We start from the raw sequence: 22,477 nt of genomic DNA, 5'->3' as shown, positions 1-22,477 counted from the left end.
TAGTCGATTCGGGCGATGCCCTCATGGATGATTATGACGGGTTTGTGGAAGCTCTAAAGGCCATGTTTGATCGCTCAGAGCAGGTTTACAGTTCTCAAGAACATTTACTTGAATTTCAACAAGGATCCCAGGATATGCTTACCTATGTGACCCACTTTAAACAACTTGTGAAGGAAGCTGATTGGTCTCAAGAAGCCAGATTCACCCTCTTCTGAAGAGGTCTGAATGAAGAAATAAAGGACGAGTTAGCCAGGGTTGCTCGCCCAAGCTCCTTCCAGGCTCCCATGGACCTTTCCTTACAAATAGACTTTCGAATCCAGGAAAGAAAAGCAGAGAAAAAGAAGTCCAAGTCAACTCCCAAAAGGGCCACCTCAGACCATCCATCTAGACCAGAGCCCACAGCTTCCTCAACCTCGGACCCAGAACCCATGCAACTGGGGGCCTTCCGTGGACCCATTATCCCACAAGAAAGGATGCGATGGAATCACACTGGTCTGTGCATGTATTGCGCCTGCGACAAGCACCTCGTGAGAGAGGGCCCTATTGCTCCTCCACGGCGTTCAGGAAACACCAGCTCCCGATCTTAGATGGGCCACGGTTTCGGGAGAGAGATGTCTGCTCCACATCAATTCCATCCTTGAACTCTCCTGGACAAAATAATCTTGTGATTCTACAGGCCTGTCTATCGCCTTCCAAGAAAGAATATTACCCCATTCTAGCATTAGTGGATTGCGGAGCCATGGGCATATTCATAGATCATGATTGGGTCACTACTCACAACATTCCACATGAAACTCGAGAGACTATGCAACCTGTAGAGGCTATTGATGGGAGACCCCTGTCTTCAGGACCCATAACCCTTCAAACTAAAGAGATCTTACTCTCTATAAACCACCATCAAGAGAGGATCACATTTGACATTATAATATCTGCCCACTATCCAATGGTACTAGGCATGCCCTGGTTACAGAAGCATAACCCCTACATCAATTGGGCTGTAGGCTCCTTGTTTCTTGGTTCTGAACAATGTATGTCCCATTGCTTATCCCTAGATTCCTTACCAAAGTCCTCTGAAGACTTGCAAGTGATTCAGCATAGTCCAGTCACCGTCTCTAACATCATCCGGATTCCCAGGGCCTATCAGGCCTACACAGATGTATTTTTGACCGCCATAGTTCAAGCTCTCCCTCCTCACAGACTTGAAGATTGTGCCAACGATACTGAACCTTCAGCAGTGATCCCTTTCGGGAGGATGTTTATTTTATCAGAACCTGAAAAACGGGCCCTCCGGGAATACATGGATACTAACTTGGAAAATGGCACCAAACGACCATCTAAATCCCCGGCGGGTGCTTTGTTATTTTTCGTTCCCAAGAAAGACACCAAGGAGCTCAGACCATGTCTAGATTACCGTGGCCTTAACCAGTGTACTCTCAAGGACTGCTACCCATTGCCTCTCATCTCGGATATCCTGGAAGCAGTCAGAGGTGCAGTAATCTTCACAAAATTAGATCTAAGGGCTGCCTACCATCTTATTTCTATAAAGGAAGGTGACGAATTAGAACACCCTTTGGCCATTTTGAATACCTGATTATGCCCTTTGGATTTGCTAATGCCCCATCGGTCTTCCAACGTTTTATGGACCGGGTGTTTTCTGATATGCTGTTCATCTTCGTCATTGTATATCTGGACGACATACTGATATACTCTAAGAACCATCTAAAACATGAAGATCACGTAAAGTTAGTCTTACAACATGTACGTGAACATAAGCTCCTGGCCAAACCCGAGAAGTGCCTTTTCCATGTATCAACTGTTCACTATCTCGGATTCGTTCTTAGTCCAAAGGGGATTGGAATGGACTCATCGAAGGTAGACTCCATTCTATCCTGGCCTGTTCTAACTACTGTAAAACAAATTCAGTCCTTCCTGGGGCTTGCTAACTTCTATCAGAAATGTATACCAGCCTTTTCGGAGATTGTGCATCCTATTATTACATTGTTAAAGAAGGATGTTTCAGTTTCAGCCCAAGATACGGCGTTCCAACGGTTGAAGTCGGAATTCACACAAGCTCCCATCCTAGCTCAACCCGACATTGATCGGCCTTTTCTTGTTGAAACTGTTGCCTCGTACTACGCCATTGGGGCAGTCCTAAAACAAGAATTGGGTGATAAGCTAGAACACCCCATCGCCTATCTTTCTCGCACCTTGACTCCCAGTAAAACTCATTATTCTGTCCTTTAAAAGGAATTACTAGCCATCCGTCAAGCCTTCACTGACTGGCGTCATCTCCTCCTGGAAGCCAAACACCCGGTGCAAGTCCGCACGGACCATCAGAATTTTCAAGTCCTGCAATCCCTAAAATGTAGAAACAGTCAATACTAGTTTCAAATTACCTTGTCCCTGGAACACACAGCATAATAGCCGATGCCTTATCCATACGTCCTGATTACGAACCCCTTGAAGATCAGACTTTTCCTAAGATGTATCCCCACACAATATTTGTTGCCCAAGCAATCACCCTCCTGGAGGATATTCGAATTCAAACTCAGTCCTTTGAAACCTGGAAGGAGTTTAAGAGAAACAATCGATGGAATCTCAAAACAAAGGACGTATATCTGTTCAAGGTCATTCCCACTCCTAGACTGAGAGAAAGGATCACAAGCCTATGTCATGATACTTTTCATGCAGGACACCGTGGCATTACCAACACCCTCCATCTAATACAAAGACAGTTTTGGTGGCCGAAGATGAAGGATGATATCAGGATCCATATCCAAACATGTGCAGTCTGCAATCAGAACAAACATGATAATAAGAAACCGGCAGTTCTCCTGCTCCAACCAGCAATACCAGCAAGACCCTGGGAAATCATCGCCACAGATTTTATCGTGGAATTACCATCTTCCAGGGGCTACACAACTATCATGGTTACCATTGATTTGTTTACTCATATGGCTCATTTTACACCTTTATACAAACTGCCATCCTCATCTGAACTTGCCAGTATCTTCCTGGAACACATATTCCGGCTTCATGGGCTACCCTCCAAGATCATTTCTGACTGAGGACTCCAGTACATATCCCAGTTCTGGAAACAATTATGTCTTATACTGGGAATCCAACGTGCCTTGTCCTCAAGTTATCACCCACAGACCAATGGAGCCACTGAACGTGTAAACCAAACTCTAGAACAGTATCTACGTTCCTTCGCCACCAAGGTCCAGGATGATTGGGCACTCTTAATACCTGTGGCCGAATTCGCTTACAACAATTCGGATCATTCAGCTATCAACACCAGTCCTTTCTTCTGTAGTCAAGGATTTCATCCTTCAGTTCTACCATCCATTCTTCCACACCCTACCCCAGTTCCTGCGGTTGATTCTTGGATTGAAACCCTTATTAATGTACACAAAGAAGCAAAAGAACACTTAGAAAAGGCCCAAAGAGACGTTAAACATTATGCTGACTCTAAAAGAAGGCCTGGGCCTTCCTATTCAGTAGGCGATAAAGTCTGGTTATCCTCGAAGCTCCTTCCCCGACATCTGTGACCAAATAAATTGGCTCCCAGATATTACGGTCCCTTTTCTATAAAAGAAATTGTCAATCAAGTGGCCTTTCGACTTCGACTACCAGAATCATGGAAAAGGATCCATCCAGTCTTCCATACTTCTCTGTTAAAAGAATATCTTCAGCCATCTTGAACAGCTCCAAAATCTACCCCAGTGATTGTCAATGACCAACTCGAATATGAGGTGTCCAGAATCTCTGACTCTAGGTACCGACGTGGTCAGCTACAATATTTGGTCGAATGGAAAGGATACCCTCCCAGTGAGCGCACCTGGGAACCATGTCAAACATGAATGCCCGCATGCTGGTTTGAAGATACCATCTTATCCATCCGGGCAAACCCAGAGGAGCTGGGCTTCAGAGGAGGCATACTGTCATGAACCGTTGTCTGCGTTCATCATTTCTTCCTGGTCTCCGTCCTGGTCATCTGAACGTATCCTGGAGTTGGATTGTGAACATCACGCTGGAATCGGAGGACCAGCACACGGGTTTATACAAATCCTGGACCGTGAGAAAGAAGACGCCAAAGAAGGTTGCAAGCAAACAACAAAAACAGGTGGGAAGGGGAGAGACTTGTGATAGCCGGTGCTTCAGTGTGCCCATTCTCATGGAGTCCTATGGGACTCCATGGGAATGGGAACTTACCGTTCTGCCGCTGCCCGTAATATCCGAGTAATAACGGGGCAGCAGAAACGGTAAGCCCAGGTTTCCAAGAGGCCACCGGTACCACTGGCGGCCTACCTGCAACCTCGTAATGAGGGCCCTTGTCTTGGCTTATCTGCCTGATTTCCCACATACCGACTTGTTCCTCCACCTTTGTGTAAAAACCCACAATAAACATGTTTGTTGAACTGAACCCATGACTTGCATCCTCAGTGGACTCCTCTTGGCCTTGTGACACAGTGGGCCTCATTACACGTTGTGCGGTAAAAAACAGCATTTACCGGCATGGCGCTATTAACATGTCCACCCTCGCAAGAGGGCGCTAATAGCGTACCATTACGAGTACGGGGACATGAGCATAGCGCCATGCCGGTAAAGACCCTTTGCCGGCAGTGCAGTGGGCACCAGCACCCGCACGGTGCGTGAGTGCAGGAAAAGGTGGGACGACCTCAGACTGCGAGTGAGGGGCATCCTTGCCGAAAACCACTGAATAGCCACTGCAGGTGGAGCCGGTTCACCCATCAGACTAAAGGAATGGGAGGAGACCTGTGCAAACCTAATCACAGTGGAATCCTTTGAGGGAGTAGGCACTATGGAGCAAGGCGTGGGAACCACTTTGGATGGAGGCGAGTGTACACATGACAGGATGCGATGTGAATGTACTGTTCCCCCCAAATGTGAGCCCAGAAGCCTCTCATGCATGGACACACATCCACACATGCATCCATCCCTGCCCATGTCAGTGTCAGACCCAAACACACACACATGCACACATCACCAGAGACAAGTGCCAAACACAACCATGCATGGATGAGGCACTGACCTGACACATCACCTGCATCCACAACTATTAAGTCCCAATGGCCACAACTGCATTATTGATGTATCCTGCATGAAGTACATAGAAACGTAACCAATGCCATCCCCCTTCTTGTCCCTGACAGGCTCACATACAGACGGTGAGGATGCCGCAAATGCATCCCAGGCACCGCCTACAAGTAAGAGACCAAGGGCACAGGACTCTGAGGACACCCCCATGACATCTAGGGGAAAGGGGGGAAGGTTCCACATGATGAGTGTGAAGCATCGGAGGAGTGCCACTGCCAGGATTGAAGTAGCCACACCACCAACTACAGCCCCACCCCCGGAGGTGAACCAACAACCACCAATACCAGCCACCGAGGGCCCACCATCAGCTGCGCCAAGATCCGCAGGAGAGGCAGCCACCACTGCCCCCCTATCTGATCTTGAGGACACAACAGTTGGCACAGTGCAGATGCACACCCCAGGCCCCCCTAGAACTCCTGAGCCAGCACCATTCCAGACACCTGGGTCTGATGTTACTGGTGAGGACAACATTGCAGCCATAATGTCCCCCATGGTGGCTTCACCTGCTGTCAAGGATGCATCTGAGGGCACAGCAGCCACTACACCATCACCCAGCACTGCCCTCGAACTGGCCACCATCCGGCACCGTCAACAGGAACTAACTGTGCTGGTTGGCCAGCATGTTGAGGAGGCTGCCCATCTCAGGGAGGATATTGTGGAGACGGCAAGGCACTCCAGTGAGAGGATGGAGGCCTGTACTGACAGGCTGTGTGAGGAGATAGCCAGACTTAGGGAGGTCCTCACTCGAATAGCTGACACAATGGACCGCCACTTCACGCCACCAGGACAGTCTGCCACGTCGTCATCCGCCGGTTCAACGTAGACAAGCCCCCTCCGCCGCTCAACACGCACCACCAGGCGTATGTCTGCCCATCCTCCAAATGCTGCTGCAGATAATGTCCAATAGCGGGTTAATGGCGATTCTTTTGCGCGCATGGGCCAACGCAAACATGGCAGACACATGAGGAACTGTTGTGGGGGGTGGGTGGAAGGGTGTCATGGGTCTGTTGTGGGGGGTGGGTGGAAGGGTGGTGGGATGTTTGGGGACATGCACTTTTTCATCTTTCCGTTACTTAACACACTGGTGTCTGATCAAAACACAGGCTTGGACATCTTCATTGTGTTTGTGTACTTTATTGGCGACAGGGTCCATTGCGTGCTTCTAAACATACACCAGTGCATTACTACCCATATCCATGTGACAGTACCAAAACATGTTCCTCAGAATATTTGGTTGATCAGATGATGTCTCAAAGCACGTCCCTCCGGCCCATCCTCTCTTGCAAGACCTGCATCCCCTTCACCTCCGTCCTCATCACCATCATCATCCTCATCAGGTGCTTCTATTTCAACATCAGGGAGCAGTGGCACATTCCGTCTGATACACATATTGTGCAGCATGACACATGCCATGGTGATCTTGGCCACCTTCTCATGGCCATACAGGAGAGCGCCACCAGACCTACTAATGCACCGAAACCGTGACTTCAAAAGGCCAAAAGTCTGCTCAATCACGATGCGGGTACGGGTATGTGCACGATTGTATTCCTCTTCGTGCCTGTTCTGTGGGTTCCGTACAGGTGTGAGGAGCCAGCTCTTCAGGGGATAGCCCGCATCACCTGTATGGGGGAACGGATGGGGTCCTGTTACGGTTCCCCTCAAGAGCGGCCTGTTCATATCACACAAATTGACATTGCATTGTGATTCAAATACATAGTCAACAGCATACATGCAGATGGTCTGTGTGACAGCAATGTGCAAGGGTGAGCTCGACCATGCAAGTAGACATGCCCCATTAATGCCTGCAACAGTAATTGACATGTCCTGGGTGAGGCGAGGTCTTAGGTGTCCCTGGGCCCAGGCAGATTTGGTTCCTCACTGCCGTTGTACTGCCATTCCAACATAGATGTTGCCATGCAGTGAGGCATCACTTCAGTGGTGGTAAAGGTGCGTGGTGAAATGCTATGTCTATGGCTAGGGCTGATCCCTTTGTATGCATCATAGGGCACATTGCATTATTGATGTTGTGCTGGACTTATTCCGGATGACTATCTTGATGGCACGTATGAAATCTGTGTATTTTGTGGCGTGGAATGTTGTGCAATGTGTATGTGGATGGGTGTTTGATGTTACTAGACCTGAAATGTCCTCTGTGTTGTGTAGCTCATACTTGCATGTCGGTTCATCTCAAGTACGTTGCGGCCTTCCCAGATGGACATTGGCGTACATCTGTATGTGCATTTTGCAGACAGATGACAAGCTACACCCAGTTGGAGTATGTATCTCTCCCCCACCCATCACACCCAGTTGGAGTATGTTTCTCTCCCCCCCATCACACCCAGTTGGAGTATGTATCTCTCCCCCTCATCAAACCCAGTTGGAGTATGTATCTCCCCCCCCCATCACACCCAGTTGGAGTATGTATCTCTCCCCCCCAATCACACTGCCATGTGCTTGGCCTGCTACTCACCAAGTAGCCACGAACATTGTGCGGTTTGTCGCTCCATGTAGCGTGGGATAGCTGAGTTCCGCAGGGCCATGGAATCATGGGTTGATCTGGGAAATCGGGCACAGCAATGTGTGATTATCTTGTTGGCATCACATACCATTTGGACATTGATGAAGTGGAATTGCTTCCTGTTTCGGTAGACCACTTCATTGCGATGTGGGACCACCAATTGAACATGTGTACAGTCGATGGCCCCAATGCAACTTGGGATGCCTGCCAGTGAATAGAAGCCAACTTTGGTGTTTGCAATCTCCTGGGCAGTCTGTGGCATGAATATGTGTTCAGATGCATGCTTCAGGAGGTCATCGAGTACCTGGTTCAGCGTGCGTGAGAATACTGGTTGGGAGATGCCATGCATCTGGCCCACTGTATGCTGGTAGGTGCCTGTGGCCAGGAAGAGGAGCACAGTCACCACCTTGAGTAGAGGGGGGATGGCAGTTCTGATGTCTATGAGGCTCACAATGTCGTCGTGTATCATGTCCACGATGCTGGTGATGGTATCCCGGTCCAGACGGTACAGGGTGTGTATCTGCTCAGGGGTTAGGTTAAATGGACTGGCTCTGATCCTGGGGATTGGTGGGTGCCTCTGTGGTATGATTAGGTGCCCTGGTGGTGCTTGCTGTGCCTGTCTTGCCCTCCTCCTCCTCCCCCTGCGTCTCCTTTGGGCTGCCTGTTGTTGTTGCATTTGCGCTGCAATCATATCCTCCAGCCCATGTAATGCTGCTAGTATTGGAACCATCTTGGTGTGGGAAGGGGTGTGTGAAGGGGTGTGGTGTGCTCCTTTTGAGCTGCCACAGTCTCCATTGCCTCCACCTGTGCTGATTGTGTCCACCTGTGGCAGGTGGGAACACTGCTCAGTTCTCTTAACGTGTGGTTCGCGATGCCGGTATTTGCGCCATGGCGGTAAGGGGTTTTGGGGGCTTTACCATGCCGCTATTGGCATGTCCGCTCACCTTGTGATGCTGTGCTAATAGCGGCATGGCGTAATTTACGGGATGGTGGGTCGCGCGCACGCGGACTGCCCGCTATTAGTGGCACCGTACTTAGCGGTGCCACTAATAGCGGTGAGCCGGGTCGTAATTCGCATGGGGATTTAACGTTACCGGTATTCCATTACCAGTAACGTTAAATCCATACCGCCTACCGTGTAATGAGGCCCAGTGTATCTATATGTGTGTTGTTGAGTGAATGTTGCTGCTTAGTGTCTGGCTGTGTTTGTTCATCGGAGTCTTCAAGGTTCTTGCCTTTAACACTCTAATAAAAAACCTTGTTGTTTTTGACCTCTATCTTTTGAATATGTGAAATACAAGTTAATGTGCATCCACAGAAACCATGTAGCGAAGAGTAAAAGAGTACTGCCCATTCTCAGTGAGATATTACTTTTGGCTACACTGGTACCTTGTGTGCTGACTAGCTCCTCACAAGTATCGTAACAAACTAGCCCTCACTTTTCACTTTCAGTCCCATCTAGTAAAATAAGTCTTTACACCAACTTTGTGGAATCTTTTATTCTCTCCCTAGAAGTACAGAAGTGTAAGACTCTGTGTGTGCATGTGTGTGTGCGTGTGTGTGTGTGCTGCATGCTGTTTCCGAGTTGGTATGTGAGATGATGTACATGTGTGTTCTGTTGTATGGCCTTTACGAAGACTGAGCATGAGAGGCTGAATACCTCAGAAAGCATTGGGCTGACATATCTGCAGAAATGTGTGGCATATTGTCGTTTACAGCAATCGCAATAGCAATGCTCCACAATTTGGCCAGTGTGTTATTATATCACCCTTGTTACTCATTGGGGGTCATTACAACCCAGGCGCTAATTGCGCCAACTTTACCACCATGGTGTAAACTACGTTTACCACCCCATTCCAAGGTGAGTGGGGCGGTAAATCCCCATTTCCCATTTTCCCTTCCCCATTCCCATTTTTGCCCCATAGGGCATAATGGGAGTGGGGAAGGCGCTAATTACGCCACCGTAAATTACGGTGGCGTAATTAGCATCATGGCAGGTTAGCGCCATGGATTTTAACGGCTGCTAAAAGCAGCCGTTAAAATCAGAATAGGCGTTAAGGGTTAACGACGGCATTAACCCTTAACACCTGGGTCGTAATGAGGCCCATTGTGTCTATGACATGCATCAGCACTATCAGTTTGCAATGGCTATCGTACGCAAAGTTGGCAAGTAGGATCTCCTCATGACTGGTGTGATTAGACGTTGGGCCTCGTTACAACCTTGGTGCTAAGTGCACCAACTTTACCACCATGGTGTAAACTCCGTTTACACCATGCTGGATGGCGGATTTACCGCCCCATTCCAAGGTGAGTGGGGCGGTAAATCCCCATTTCCCATTTTCCCTTCCCCATTCCCATTTTTGCCCCATAGGGCATAATGGGAGTGGGGAAGGCGCTAATTACGCCGCCGTAAATTACGGCGGCGTAATTAGCACCATGGCAGGTTAGCGCCATGGATTTTAACGCCTGCTAAAAGCAGGCGTTAAAATCAGAATCAGGCGTTAAGGGTTAACGATGGCGTTAACCCTTAACGCCTGAGTTGTAATGAGGCCCGTTGTGATTTTGGGTGGAGAGCCCTGGTTTCTCTCAACATGTCAATCCACAAAACACTGTAATGTCTGAGTTTTAAGAAAAAGACAGAACTCTTTAAAGGTGTCTACAGGCCAGGTTACAGCTGCAGACAAAGCTTGGAAATACGCATTGGAGAGAATGTAAACATATTGCTACCATTAAGTTACATGCCACCAAAAATAACAGGAACATATATCTAGACATAAAAAATGTAGTCATTGAAAAAGTTGTGGTGATAATACCTCTGCATTGAAAAAGTTGCCAAGCAAAAAGTAGTCAATAAATGCAGATGAAAAGTAGCTACAAGTGTAGTGCTGCTATGGTAATCGTTAGGGTTAAGAGGGTTTTAGTGGGCTTGTGATCTCCTGGTTTAGGGATAGGATAGGGGTTCGGGGAAGGATAGGGGTTAGGGTAGGGATATGGGTAAGGATAGGGCTTAGGGTTAGGGTAAAGATGTTGGTGCTCGGTTAGCCATTAGGGTAGATTAAGTGTTAGGGTAAGTGGTAAGAAAGAGTTTAGGGTAATGCTAGGACCAATACAGTAATGGTCTGGGTAAGTGTTAAAGAAAGGGGTACAGAGTTTGGAGAGAGCTAGTGAGGTTGGCGTAGGATAGCAGTAAAGATAAACCTACGGGTTAAGGTAAAGAAAGCATTAGGTTAAGTGGTATAGTTGCAATTAGGGTAAAGTTCAGGTTAGTATTATAGCAAGGGTTTGGGTTAGGGCAAAAGCTATGCAATTTGTGGTAAACTGGTCATGGTGTTGGAGATAGGTTCTCTGTTTATTTTCTATTTAATTTGCCTTTAGTAATAGCAAATAAAATGCTTTAGCGTGCTGAAGGGTTAGTGTTCTGTAAGAATTCAGGGTAGAATGAGTGTTGTAATCAGGGTTATGGGAAGTTTTAGGAATGGAATTAGAGCTATTGCAGAGTTTTCATTAGAGGTTTGGGTCCCTTCGGCAGACAGATACAAATACAAATGACGGCGCTCATCTGTTGTAGCACAAGAAGTGTTTACAGGTGAAGATTTCAGAAGCATGGGCGGTGCGGATGGGGGCAGTTTGGGTCGAAGCTTGCCGTGCTCTGAGTTATCGAGGGAATACACATCTAATTTATTTTTAGCCAGCTATTTGTGGCCGCTGACTCAGTACAGTGACTCATGAAGCCAGATATTTCCTAAACTATGTTAGTATTTTTGTGTTTTTGCTGTATCAGCAATTGGCTGATAATAAAGGGATTTATTTGCTGAGTTAGCTCTGCATGACACGACTTCCACAATGTTCAAACCGGCTTCGAAAATACACACATAGGGCCTCATTACATGGTAGGCGGTAACCATGGCGCTATTAGCATCATGGTTGCCGCCGGTATTTTACAGTGTCCGCCTTGGTGGATGGTGGAATTACCGTCCTACTCCAAGGTGAGCGGGGGCGGTAATTCCCTATTCACCAAGGCACTTCCCCATTCCCATTTTTGCCCCCATAGGGCACAATGGGAATGGGGAAGGTGCTAATTACGGTACCGCAAATTGCGGTACCGTAATTAGCTCCAAGGTCCCTTTGCGGCACCCTACTTTAACGGCTGGTAAAACCAGCCGTTAAGGTCGGGTCCCGCAAAGGGAACTCGTAGTAAGGCGTTAAGGGTTTACCGGTACCAGTGCCCTTACCGGTACCGGTAAACCCTTAACGCCCAACGTGTAATGAGAATTATAGTCTGCTTATCTATAGTCATCTGGGGTGACTGGGCAATTGACATATGTTCTGTTATAATGACGCCGGGGTGATATGAATGAAAAAGGTAACAACTGTTTCTGAATCTGTGTTGATATAGTGTACATTTTCTTTGTTGATATAATGTAAATTTTTGCTGCATCATCAGGAAATACATGGGGTGCAGGGTATCTGTGTTTTGTTGATAATTGCAAATGCCTAGTGCTTCTGTGACCAAGAAGCAGCAGGGGAGGGGGTGTTGATTTAACATTATTAAAATATAAACTTTATGGTCCTATGTTAGTGGTCAGGGGTTATTCTGGAGTGCTAGTGGGGTTTGTATTTTTTAAAAATGTACAGTTTACGGGGACGAAGAGGGGGCTGTCTCTGGGGTGTAGATTTTGAAGCACCATGGGGCTGTCAGTATTTAACTATTACATCTGGGGCTTGAATTAAATGTAGGGACATGTAGGGTCTTGAAATGCTCTAGTCACAACTGGTCATCCCAAAATGTGTCCAAAGAAAAGAAGGTGGCTGTAGCGGGGCCAGGTAAAGAGTTCTTCAGTGACTAGTTGTTTCTTCTTATCAAAGTGGGATGATGGCCACATTTCAGTGTTGAGAAAAGATCAAGTGCCCAGCTGGGTGCACTGGTTAAATAATCAGCGGAATGATGGATGAGCCCTCTCACTGTTTCTCAATCAGGGTATCATATAAAACACATTTACAATACATTGCTATGAGGTGTGGAGTGGGTTCCCTGATTGAGACCGTGACACCATGGTCTTGCCAAGCAGCAGACAACAAAGAAAGCTGTATGGTGGTGGACTTAGAGGCTGGTGAAATCCTGAGAATATGCTGTGGAATTTTCAGAGGCATTTTCATATTTTCTAAATTTCAACCAATCAGAGAAAATGTACACTTCGTGCACACATGATTATTTAATTTTCTTGTCAACAGTATTGCATAAATAACAAAGTTGTACATATTTCACTTTCAGAATGTCATTTATTCAGGTTAAGCATGTTGCAGTTTTGCTACTCACCATTCTTTTGTTTTCTGTAAATTGTAGAAAGCTAAGCATAAAATAAAATTTGCCAAGGTTGCTTGCCAATGTCTGCAGTTGGAGGCAGCACAACAATATGAAAAAGCAATTGTTTTCAACACAGGGTAATTGAATTTGGAAGACTGCAGATCCCGGGCATGGAAACACTTAGCATTCTGTGCCACGTCTATATAGGTACTAGGGACAAGAGAGTTTTTTAAATCTCTGTGCTGTATATTTGTCCTGGACAGTACTGTTCATTGTGAGATGTCAGAAACTGGTGGATATCCTGTAGGACACTACCATATTTAGGGACTTTGAAAAACAATGTGTTGGGGTGGTGTAGACACAGCGAAATTAATTGAGGCTGTTTTAGCTGACCAGCGTCTATCCCCACAAGCAATCTTCCTGGATTAGCACACATCGGATCAATTGCTCTCCTTTTAAAACCAGCTCACATCCCTGCCCTAGCATCGCAGCATGCAGTTTACTCAATCTGCAGCTGAATTGGCATATGCTTTAAAGGCTGTATAGAAACCCCCATCCACAGTGTATGACACAGGATATGCCTTTAAACGTATAATGGAGCTTCCAGCATATGACAGCCCCATCCCCAGGCCCACAGAACAATGCTGCACAATTCAAAACTGCAATGTCCACCATCACAACATGCAGCGCTGGCTGGGTGCTCAATGCCACTACTTAAAGCATTCCATACACTCGGGGCTTATTGAATCAGATCCACCAAATTCCATAAATCCAGCGTCTGATGGCTGCTGGGTGGCACATTCCACATCCAGAGTGTCTGCCGGTTGCGTAATCCCATGGTTAGAGTACATGGTATGTCTAAAAATACAAAGAGAATATAGAATCAGAAAAGGGCATTTTTACACAGTGCCAATCACTGTATTATAATATTCAAACCATTTTTAAAATGCAATTTATTTTCAAATATTAACGCATACAGTGCTACGTTTCGCATTGACCGTTGGTAAATACATTAAATGTAGTTTTAAAAAAATTAAACGTTTCAAACAGTTTGTGTGAAAGAATCCCACCTACATAGCTTAATCAGAATGTGTGATCTTTGACAAATACTTGAATCCCACAGTACATGGCGTGCCAAAATTTGGAGTTCACAAAGCACGACATCTTGGGGCGTGTCAGTATTGTTCAAAACACAGTAGAAGTTAAAACTGTATTTTAAATCACTAGTATGCAGTATCTCATATCTGGCTCACAGTTAACAGATAACGCGTGGTGTGCATTAGGAGTAAGCACACTCTTCCACAAGTGAAATATGAGTCCTAACAATCTGAGATTCCCTTGCAGGCAGAAAATAGCCCTGAAAGCAGCATAACCTTTTTACCGCTTTCTCACACGGACAAATAAAGTAAAATGTAATGCATACTTCAAAATACAAAATGAGTCCAATAGACTCATTAGGCACTAGCTGCAACATTAATTGGCACAGTAATTGGAACTTGAAACAAGCCAGCTTGTACACATCTCCAATCAGCTCTTTGAAATATTCAAATACACTTTTCCTTCTGCAGCAATATACAACATTTTGTAAAGTAAGCATCCGCATCTTAAGGCCAATTTAACACCCTAACAATTGACCCATTAAAACATTTGACATTTCAGTATTGTGCGAGAAACGTCAGAAGTTAAAACTGTACTTTGAATCCCTAGCCTGCAGTATCTCACTTCTAGCTCACAGTTAACAGATCAAGCGCTGTGCGCCTTAGCACCAGGCACCCTCTTCCACATGTAAAAGATGAGTCCTAATACTCTAAGCTTCCCTTGCATGCATAAAATGATCTCGAAAGTGACATAAGCTTTGACCACTTTGGTCACACAGAAGAAACAATGTAAATTGTACCGCTTTGCTCATGCAGAAATAATTATGTAAATTGTAATGCATACTTGAAAATACAAAAAAGAGTCTAATAGACCCCATTAGACACTAGCTAAAGCATGAAATGGCACAGTATTTGGAACTTAAAAGAAGCCAGCTTTTACACATCACCAATCACCTCTTTGAAATATTCAAATGTACTTTTCCATCCGCAGCAATACACAACATATTTCAAAGTAAGCGTCCGGCTCTTAAGTTCAATGTAACACCCCAGCACTTCACCCATTAAAACATACAACATTTCAATCAATTTGTGTGAAAGAATCCCGGGCTACACAGCTTAATCAAAATGTATGATCTTTGACAACTACTCGAACCTCAATGTGCACGGACTGCCAAAATTGAGAGTTCATAAAGCCCTGCATCTTGGGGCCTGTCAGTATTGTGTGAGACACGTCAGAAGTTAAAACTGTATTTTAAATCTCTAGCATGCAGTATCTCACTTCTAGCCCACAGTTAACAGGTAAAGCATTGTGTGCATTAGCACCACACACCCTCTTCCACATGTAAAAGATGAGTCTTAACACTGAGCTTCCCTGGCATGCAGAAAATAACCCAGAAAGTGACATAAGCTTTTTCCAGCTTTGCCCACATAGAACAATGTAAATTATACCGCTTTGCTCACAGAGAACAAATAATGTAAATTGTAATGCATAATTGAAAATACACAATGAGTCCAATAACCCCATTAGAGACTAGCTAAAACATTAATGTGTGCAGTACTTGGAACTTGAAAGAAGCCAGCCTTTACTCATCACCAGTCACCTCTTTGAAATATTGAAATATTCTAATACACTTTTCGATCCGCAGCAATACTTAGCAATTTCATCCACAGCAATACATAGCAATACATAACATATTGCATCAAAATCTTAAGTACAATGAAACACCCCTGCACTTGGCCCAGTGATAATTTCTTGGTCCTGATTCACAAAGCGTTTTTAGTGTTAATAAACCTACCACATGTCACATTTTGCTCTAAAGTCTAACCTCTGCGAGGGTTCAAACGTATAGGTTAGAAGGCATGAATTTTGTAAAAAGGTTTCAATTATTTGTAATAAGAACCCCATTTTTTATACATAAATCAGGATTAAATATTCACCCAAGATCACACACTTTGGGTAAACTGTGCCACCGAGATTGTAACCCCTCTGCAAATGTGACCTTATACTTTACAAGCCTTAATATTTAGGTTCTGGATTTCAGATATAGGACATGCTTGGTTTAGATTACTCTCAATTACAGAGAAAGCATGTGTGTAGCGGCGTGTCCATTTGTAGAACACCTTCCTCTTAAGTCAATTATATCATTTAGAATTGTAGTTATTCTATTTACTGGGCCTGTAGTGTTATTATAGTTTTGCATATGTGTGATTTTAATTGTTTTAAATTCTACAATGATTGGCCATCTTATTTTTGTCTGTGCCTGTTCATCAACTATGAGTTATCCTAGCGACATTAAAATACACTGGCTGAACACCGGGCAGCACTTGTGACCAACGTCTAAACACTATAAACATACTTAACGAGACAGCCTCAAAAAGGGTATGGAAACATGTCTGTTTGACAACCGTTTGCAGTATCAGACGTGTCTTTGCGCTTTACAATACATACATTCTAAATATTTCACAAGTCAAAACACATTTTAAACAAAAGTCCCACATTTAATTCAAGCACCAGATTTAATAGTTAAAGACCAACAGTCCCATGGTGCTTCACAAACTGCACCCCAGAGACAACACCCCTCCTCACCCCTGAAACTGTACATTAAAAAAAAACACACCTCAATACCACTTTGGAATAACCCCTGACCACTAGCATAGGATCATAGAATTTACATTTTAATAATTTAAAATCAACACTCCCTCCCTTTCTGCTTCCTGGGCACAAAAGCACTAGACCTGTGCAATTATCAACAAAATACAGATATTCTGGACCCCGTCTATTTCCTGATGACGCAGCAAAAACACACATCCTTTCAACACAGATTCTGAAACAGTTGTTTCCTTTTTCTTTCATATCATTCCAGCGTTGTTACATCAGAAGATATATAATAGCCCGGTCGCACCGGATGAATGTAGATAAACAGCCCCTGTGTGCATTTTTGGAGCCAGTATGAACATCACAGAAGTTGTGTCATGCATAGCTACCTCAGCAAAATAAATTCCTTCTTATCAGTTAACACCAGGCAAATTGTTGATGATGCAGCAAAAATACAGAAATGCTGACATAGCTTATGAAATATCTGGCTTCATGAGTCACTGTATTGCCTCAGCGGATGCAAATAACTGGCTAAAAATAAATCACATGTGTACTCCCTAGATATTGTAGAGTAAGGCAGGCTTCAGCCCAAACTGCCCTCATTCTTGCCCCCCTATCATTCCATCATTTGTATTTGTATCTGCTGAAGGGACATAGGCCGCAGCGACACTGGTGCCCTGGGAAGCAGCAGGAGGGCTGGTGTAGAGTCATCGAGCTGTAAGAAAACAGGTCTGTGCCTCTGAAACATTGAAACAGCAGTCAGCCGCACAGACAATCTACAACAGTTTCACACTCCCAGAACATTCACCCCTCGACAGCCGTTTCCTTCAAGGTTAAGCATTTCCAAAAGTAAATAGTTTGTGCTTTTTTGCATTTGTGTAGTTCTGGTAAAGGAAAAGTTTCATGGCGCAGGCTGTTTTTATTATTTAAAAGCTACTTGCATTGTCAAAGCCAATTGTTTTTTTCAATGTAAAAGTTTCATGGCACCATTAGTTTTCATTATTTTAAATAAATATGCATTGCCAAAGCCAATAACTCAGAAATTTGTCTAGGGCTGGTGAAGGCAATTTGCCTATAAAGCTAACTCAAATGCCTAGTTGGTGTAAATGCTGGTGCATTCCTGCAAGGACAAGCATTGTCAAAGCCAATAGCTCAGGCTTTTGTGTAGGAACTCGGAAACACACTTTGCATATAAAGACAATTAAAAAATATGGGTTTATTTTTGGCCACCATCAAACATCCAGGGTGGTCCTCATGGCATCTATGTATACTAGAATGATCTTACATTTATATCAAAGTGTGATGTTACTGCTTTATAAAGCACACTCAACGATATAAGAGTAATTTTTGATACCATAAAATGGCTGGAGTGTCATGATGTCATCTATTTATATGGAATTTATAACACATTTTATATAAAATGTATATACAATTTATATAAAAATTATATTGAAAAATGTGGGGTTCATTAACTTGATATCAAAATTATTGGGGTTCTTATCAAATTTATATAACACATTGTGGGGTTCAATCAAACATTTTGGGGGTCCATCAAAAATGTTGGGGGAATCAGTTTTATATCAAAAGGGGTGGAACTAAGACCAGAAATGGGCGGCATGGCAACCTGTCAACATTTAACATTGTCAATAAAGTGTCCCCCTTGTAGGAATAATGCACCTTTCCACAAATACAGCACATTTACCTCAATTCACAAAGGACGCCTGAAAGGGCAAGCTTGGCTATGCATTATGCCATAGATCAACACATTAGCAAAAATATAGACAGCTAATTCCCAGAACATGATTGGGTCATCCATAACGCCCTACGACAGGGTGAAACTGTTATATCAATACCAACCACATCTCTTACTTCACTGGATATGTTGGCATGCCACCACATGGAAGAACAGTTAAAGACGGTATGCTCATCATGCTGATAGGCAGCTTAGCAGCCAAAGCAGAGTAGGCAATGGAACATACCCAGTTATAAATGTAAGACTACTGCAGGATCAAATTGTCGCATCAGGAAGAGCAGCTTTCTCGAATAACACAGCGCCCTTCTGACCAGTGATGTCCATTTGTGTGAACCGGGTCCCCATTGCAAGAAATATTAATTATGGGAACTATGGGAACTAAAAAAGCAGAGGGCATTCACTAAACAGAGCAGCGCAATACCTACACAATGTATTCCCTCATATGTCATTGCATTGGGTGTTTTTGCACCCTAGCAAAATCCACTTTCCTCATTTTAGGGAAAATTACTCTGCTCCAGCCAAAATCAAAGTTGTTTAGGAAAAAGGTTTTATAATATTTTATCTCCATGGTACATGATAGTATTCACCTCCATTAGCCAGTAAAGATATCCTTTCTGCAAGCAATGCTTCAGTGGGTATCTTGTTATTGTTGGAGGTGTAGTTTCAGAGGCATGATTTTCGTATTTATTTTTAAAGACGAGTAAGATAGCTGAAAGACAGGCATTTTTTTCCAATACATTGCATAGGTATAAACATTGACTGATTTAGATTTCTTCTTATCGACCATAAGTACCGTTGTGTGCCAAAAACGTGCATCATGCATTGCGATGGCCAATGTCATGAAGATATGTGTGTAGGTAAATGCCTATATATTTGTAAATATTTGCACGGTGGTGGACTCTGTAGGTGCTAGTAGGTGGTTTGGTGGGTGGGCACCTACCGGAGAGACCCCAGCCAATCAGATGGCTAGAAATGTAAGCTTTACTATATGGTAAAACCTGGTGGGGCCTCACCTGCAGACCACTACGTTTTTGTCTGCCCTGGCTGCCGCCCAACCCCACTTTGTCCCCTTTGTCCCCAGACACCCACCTGCACTTACCCGGCCTTCTCCTCCCTCGCCAGCCTGACTCTCGCCACTGACCCCATTGACATAGAAAAGGTACTCACTCACTTGGGATGCCCCTGGCAGCCATTTAGGTTTGCAGTTTTTTGTAAGGGAATTTGGTATGCTAAGTGGGCAAGGCCCGATTTTCTAAAAAAAAGAAGAAGCTGGCATGATCTGGTTGCTAATTGCTACATGCACTTCGAAGCAGGGGTTTACTGGACAGTAGTGGTGATAGGGCCCACAAAATCCTGGCCCCAGGCTGTTATTAGACCAGTAAAGCCCCTGCTCAGCGATTGCTGCTAAATTAGTCATAGCTAGCCTTGGCTGACCTTCCAAGATTTGTATTTAGGTTTGGGGCCAATGATACATTGCACTTATTTGGAATCATTTATGGAATTTGACATTATAACGACCGGCATGATGGAAGACATCACTTGCCATTGCCTCAATGATTGCTTCCACCATGTTTCCAGATAGTCTCTTGTGAACGCTGAAACACCTTTGTCCTCATCAATCCATGCTGTAATCGCTGGCTTTCTAATTTATTTCTCCTCTTGTATTTCCAGATGTTTGCCATGTTTTTTGCCCTGTGCCTGTACTACAATTTCGACTAACCCTGGAACTCAATGGAAGTTGAGGAGAAAGTTGGCAAGCACCTGGCAACCCTGCCCGCCATCTCTGCTAAAGTAGTCCCAATGGACGTGCCCAACGCATCTTTGCCCCAGCTCACTGTGTGAGGTGCCTCTTTCCACACCTAGTAGGATCCCGAGGAACTGCGCCAATGCATCAAACAAGACACTGTTAAGCACTTATGACGGATTTCTACTCCCTATTCATTCTGACTGTTGAGATGTAAATGTTTCTGGAGCTTTGAGATTGCAATAAAGTGGCTTTTTTGGAGGATATAATTTGCTCTTTGACCCTCAGGTAGGTAGGTGAGCTTGCTCACGTGCCAGCTAAGAAATCCCGATGTTCCCAGGTGGATGTCCGGGCTTTGAGAGCTATGAAAGCCACTTTCATTTTGAAGGGCACAGAAAGAGCATTGTCATGTGGTTTGCATAAGTGTGTGTATTTATTAGTAGTCCAACATTTTGTAGACAGAGGAGGGAGGTGTTCATAAAGTTTAAGCCCAATATGACAAAGTAATTCTAGGAAGCTTTCTGGGGTGTGCCACCACCTGGAAGGGCCAAGAGGTGCCAATAGGGTGTGGGGGAAAGTTATTTTAAATGTGTTCTTCTCTGGACATCAGATATTTCTATGGCAAGTTGTTTACTGACTTGGAGTGACAAAATGCAGGGGATGGACACCTTGGAGAGCAATGGGGGGCAACATAATGGTGTTCTGGGGGTTGTGGTTGCTTCTGTGAGTCCCTGTGAGTCCCCGGAAGTGACTTGTGAATATTTGTAGATCACAAAAATACTGGATCAGTGGTCTACAAATCTTCATGGTTCACTGCTTTGGGGGGGCTCTCTAGGGCTTTAGGAATGATGATGTCCAAATGATGTCATAATCATACAATTCACACAACCAACAGGCTACAATAATAAAAGAAAGTGTGCCTCATCATTGGAAGCAACAGAAAAAGAAAACTAAAAGTGAAGTCTGCATGCGTCATACACCTAAAAACTGGGGCAACCACAAAAGTAACAAGTGACAAAACCAACTGGTGTCAAGTAGGACCTAGGCAGTCTCCTCCACATGGGTCCGAAGTTGGGGCAGGTCTGTTGTTGTGGTCTGTATGAAGGGTTTAGTTTATACCGGTACATAAGCGTGTTCCCATAGAGAACACCATGGCAGAGCAGAATGTACTACCTCCCTCCGATTCCCGCTATGGAGGTGACACGGGGGGCGGCTAAATGCCATGTTGAGTCAAGGGCTCCTTACCCTGCTAAGGCAATGACAGTGAGGTGGCGTGTAGTTAAAGAGCTGCATTCAAGTTAGTGTGCGTAAGGCAGAGAGCGCGTCATACAACATTGTTTTATTTCTGCAGTAGACAGGCAAATGAATTGTCCCACAATTCATTGGCTGTGAACCTGGATTGTAGAAAGACTATTTCAGTCTTGCAATAAGCAAAAAGGATGGTATATGCTTTAGTCCCTGAATCATGTGTATTGAAGTAGTATTGCTGAGCAGAACATATGCAACATCTGTGAGAGAATAATTTCAAGCTTACTGGAAATGTCAAACTGGGCGCTTACTGGGAATGCCAACCTGGGAGCTTACTGGACATGGGATTCTGGGATCTTACTAGAAATGTCAAGCTTACTGCGAGTGTGAAACTAGGAGCATAAAGGCAATGTCACACTAAGGGCTTACCAGAAATGGCACGCTTACTGGGAAAGGTAAAATGGGAGCTTTCTAGGAAAGACAAACTCAGAGCTCATTGGGAATGTAAAGCTTACTGGGAATGAGAATTACACACTTGTAGCTTATTGAAAATGTCAAACTGTGAACTCACTGGCAATTTTAACCTTACTGGGAATGATAAAATCGGACTTTACTTGGCGTGTCGATCTGCGAGCTTACTGAAAATCTCAACGTGGGAACGCAAAGGAAATGTGAACCTTACTGGGAATGGTAAAATGGGACTTTTCTGAGAGTAGGAAATTGGGCTTACTCTGGATGTCAAGCTTACTGCAAATATAAAAGTAATAATAGTAATGATATGTGATCTTGTATAGTGCCCATGTGCCATGTGTGTTGGCTTGCTGTGAGTGACTGTGCAATTGAAGGGGGGTGGTGTTTTTAAGGGGTAGCTGGAGAGTCAGATGCAAAAGCTGTGATGTTGGTGGGTGCAGGTTAGAAGCACCTTGTTCCTGTGTCCTAGTATGCTTCTATGAAAGTGGCAGAGTCCTTTGGATATATATTATCCTGAGGGTAGAGCCCAAGGACTGAAAAGCATAAGGAGCACTTTGGGCAATCTTGCCCGCTTATGTGGGGTAGTGTCATAGAGATGTGGAGAAGACCTTTAGCTATCTCTCA

General features: G+C 44.6%; 1 protein-coding gene across 1 annotated transcript in view; it reads left to right on the top strand.

The window, feature by feature from the left end:
• LOC138520122 (tetraspanin-18-like) overlaps positions 1 to 20,392 on the top strand; it is a 473,481-nt gene extending 453,089 nt beyond the window's left edge. Inside the window, exon 8 of the mRNA XM_069632620.1 lies at positions 20,062 to 20,392. Within this exon, the coding sequence (XP_069488721.1) occupies positions 20,062 to 20,109 (48 nt within the window). The 3' untranslated portion in view covers positions 20,110 to 20,392. The remainder of the gene's footprint in view (positions 1 to 20,061) is intronic.
• Positions 20,393 to 22,477: the final 2,085 nt, after the last annotated feature.

The sequence above is a fragment of the Ambystoma mexicanum genome, chromosome 13 (assembly GCF_040938575.1).
Source record: "Ambystoma mexicanum isolate Mex_15411 chromosome 13, UKY_AmexF1_1, whole genome shotgun sequence".
NCBI classification, from domain to species: domain Eukaryota; kingdom Metazoa; phylum Chordata; class Amphibia; order Caudata; family Ambystomatidae; genus Ambystoma; species Ambystoma mexicanum.
This window is presented reverse-complemented; position numbering and strand designations above follow the sequence as displayed.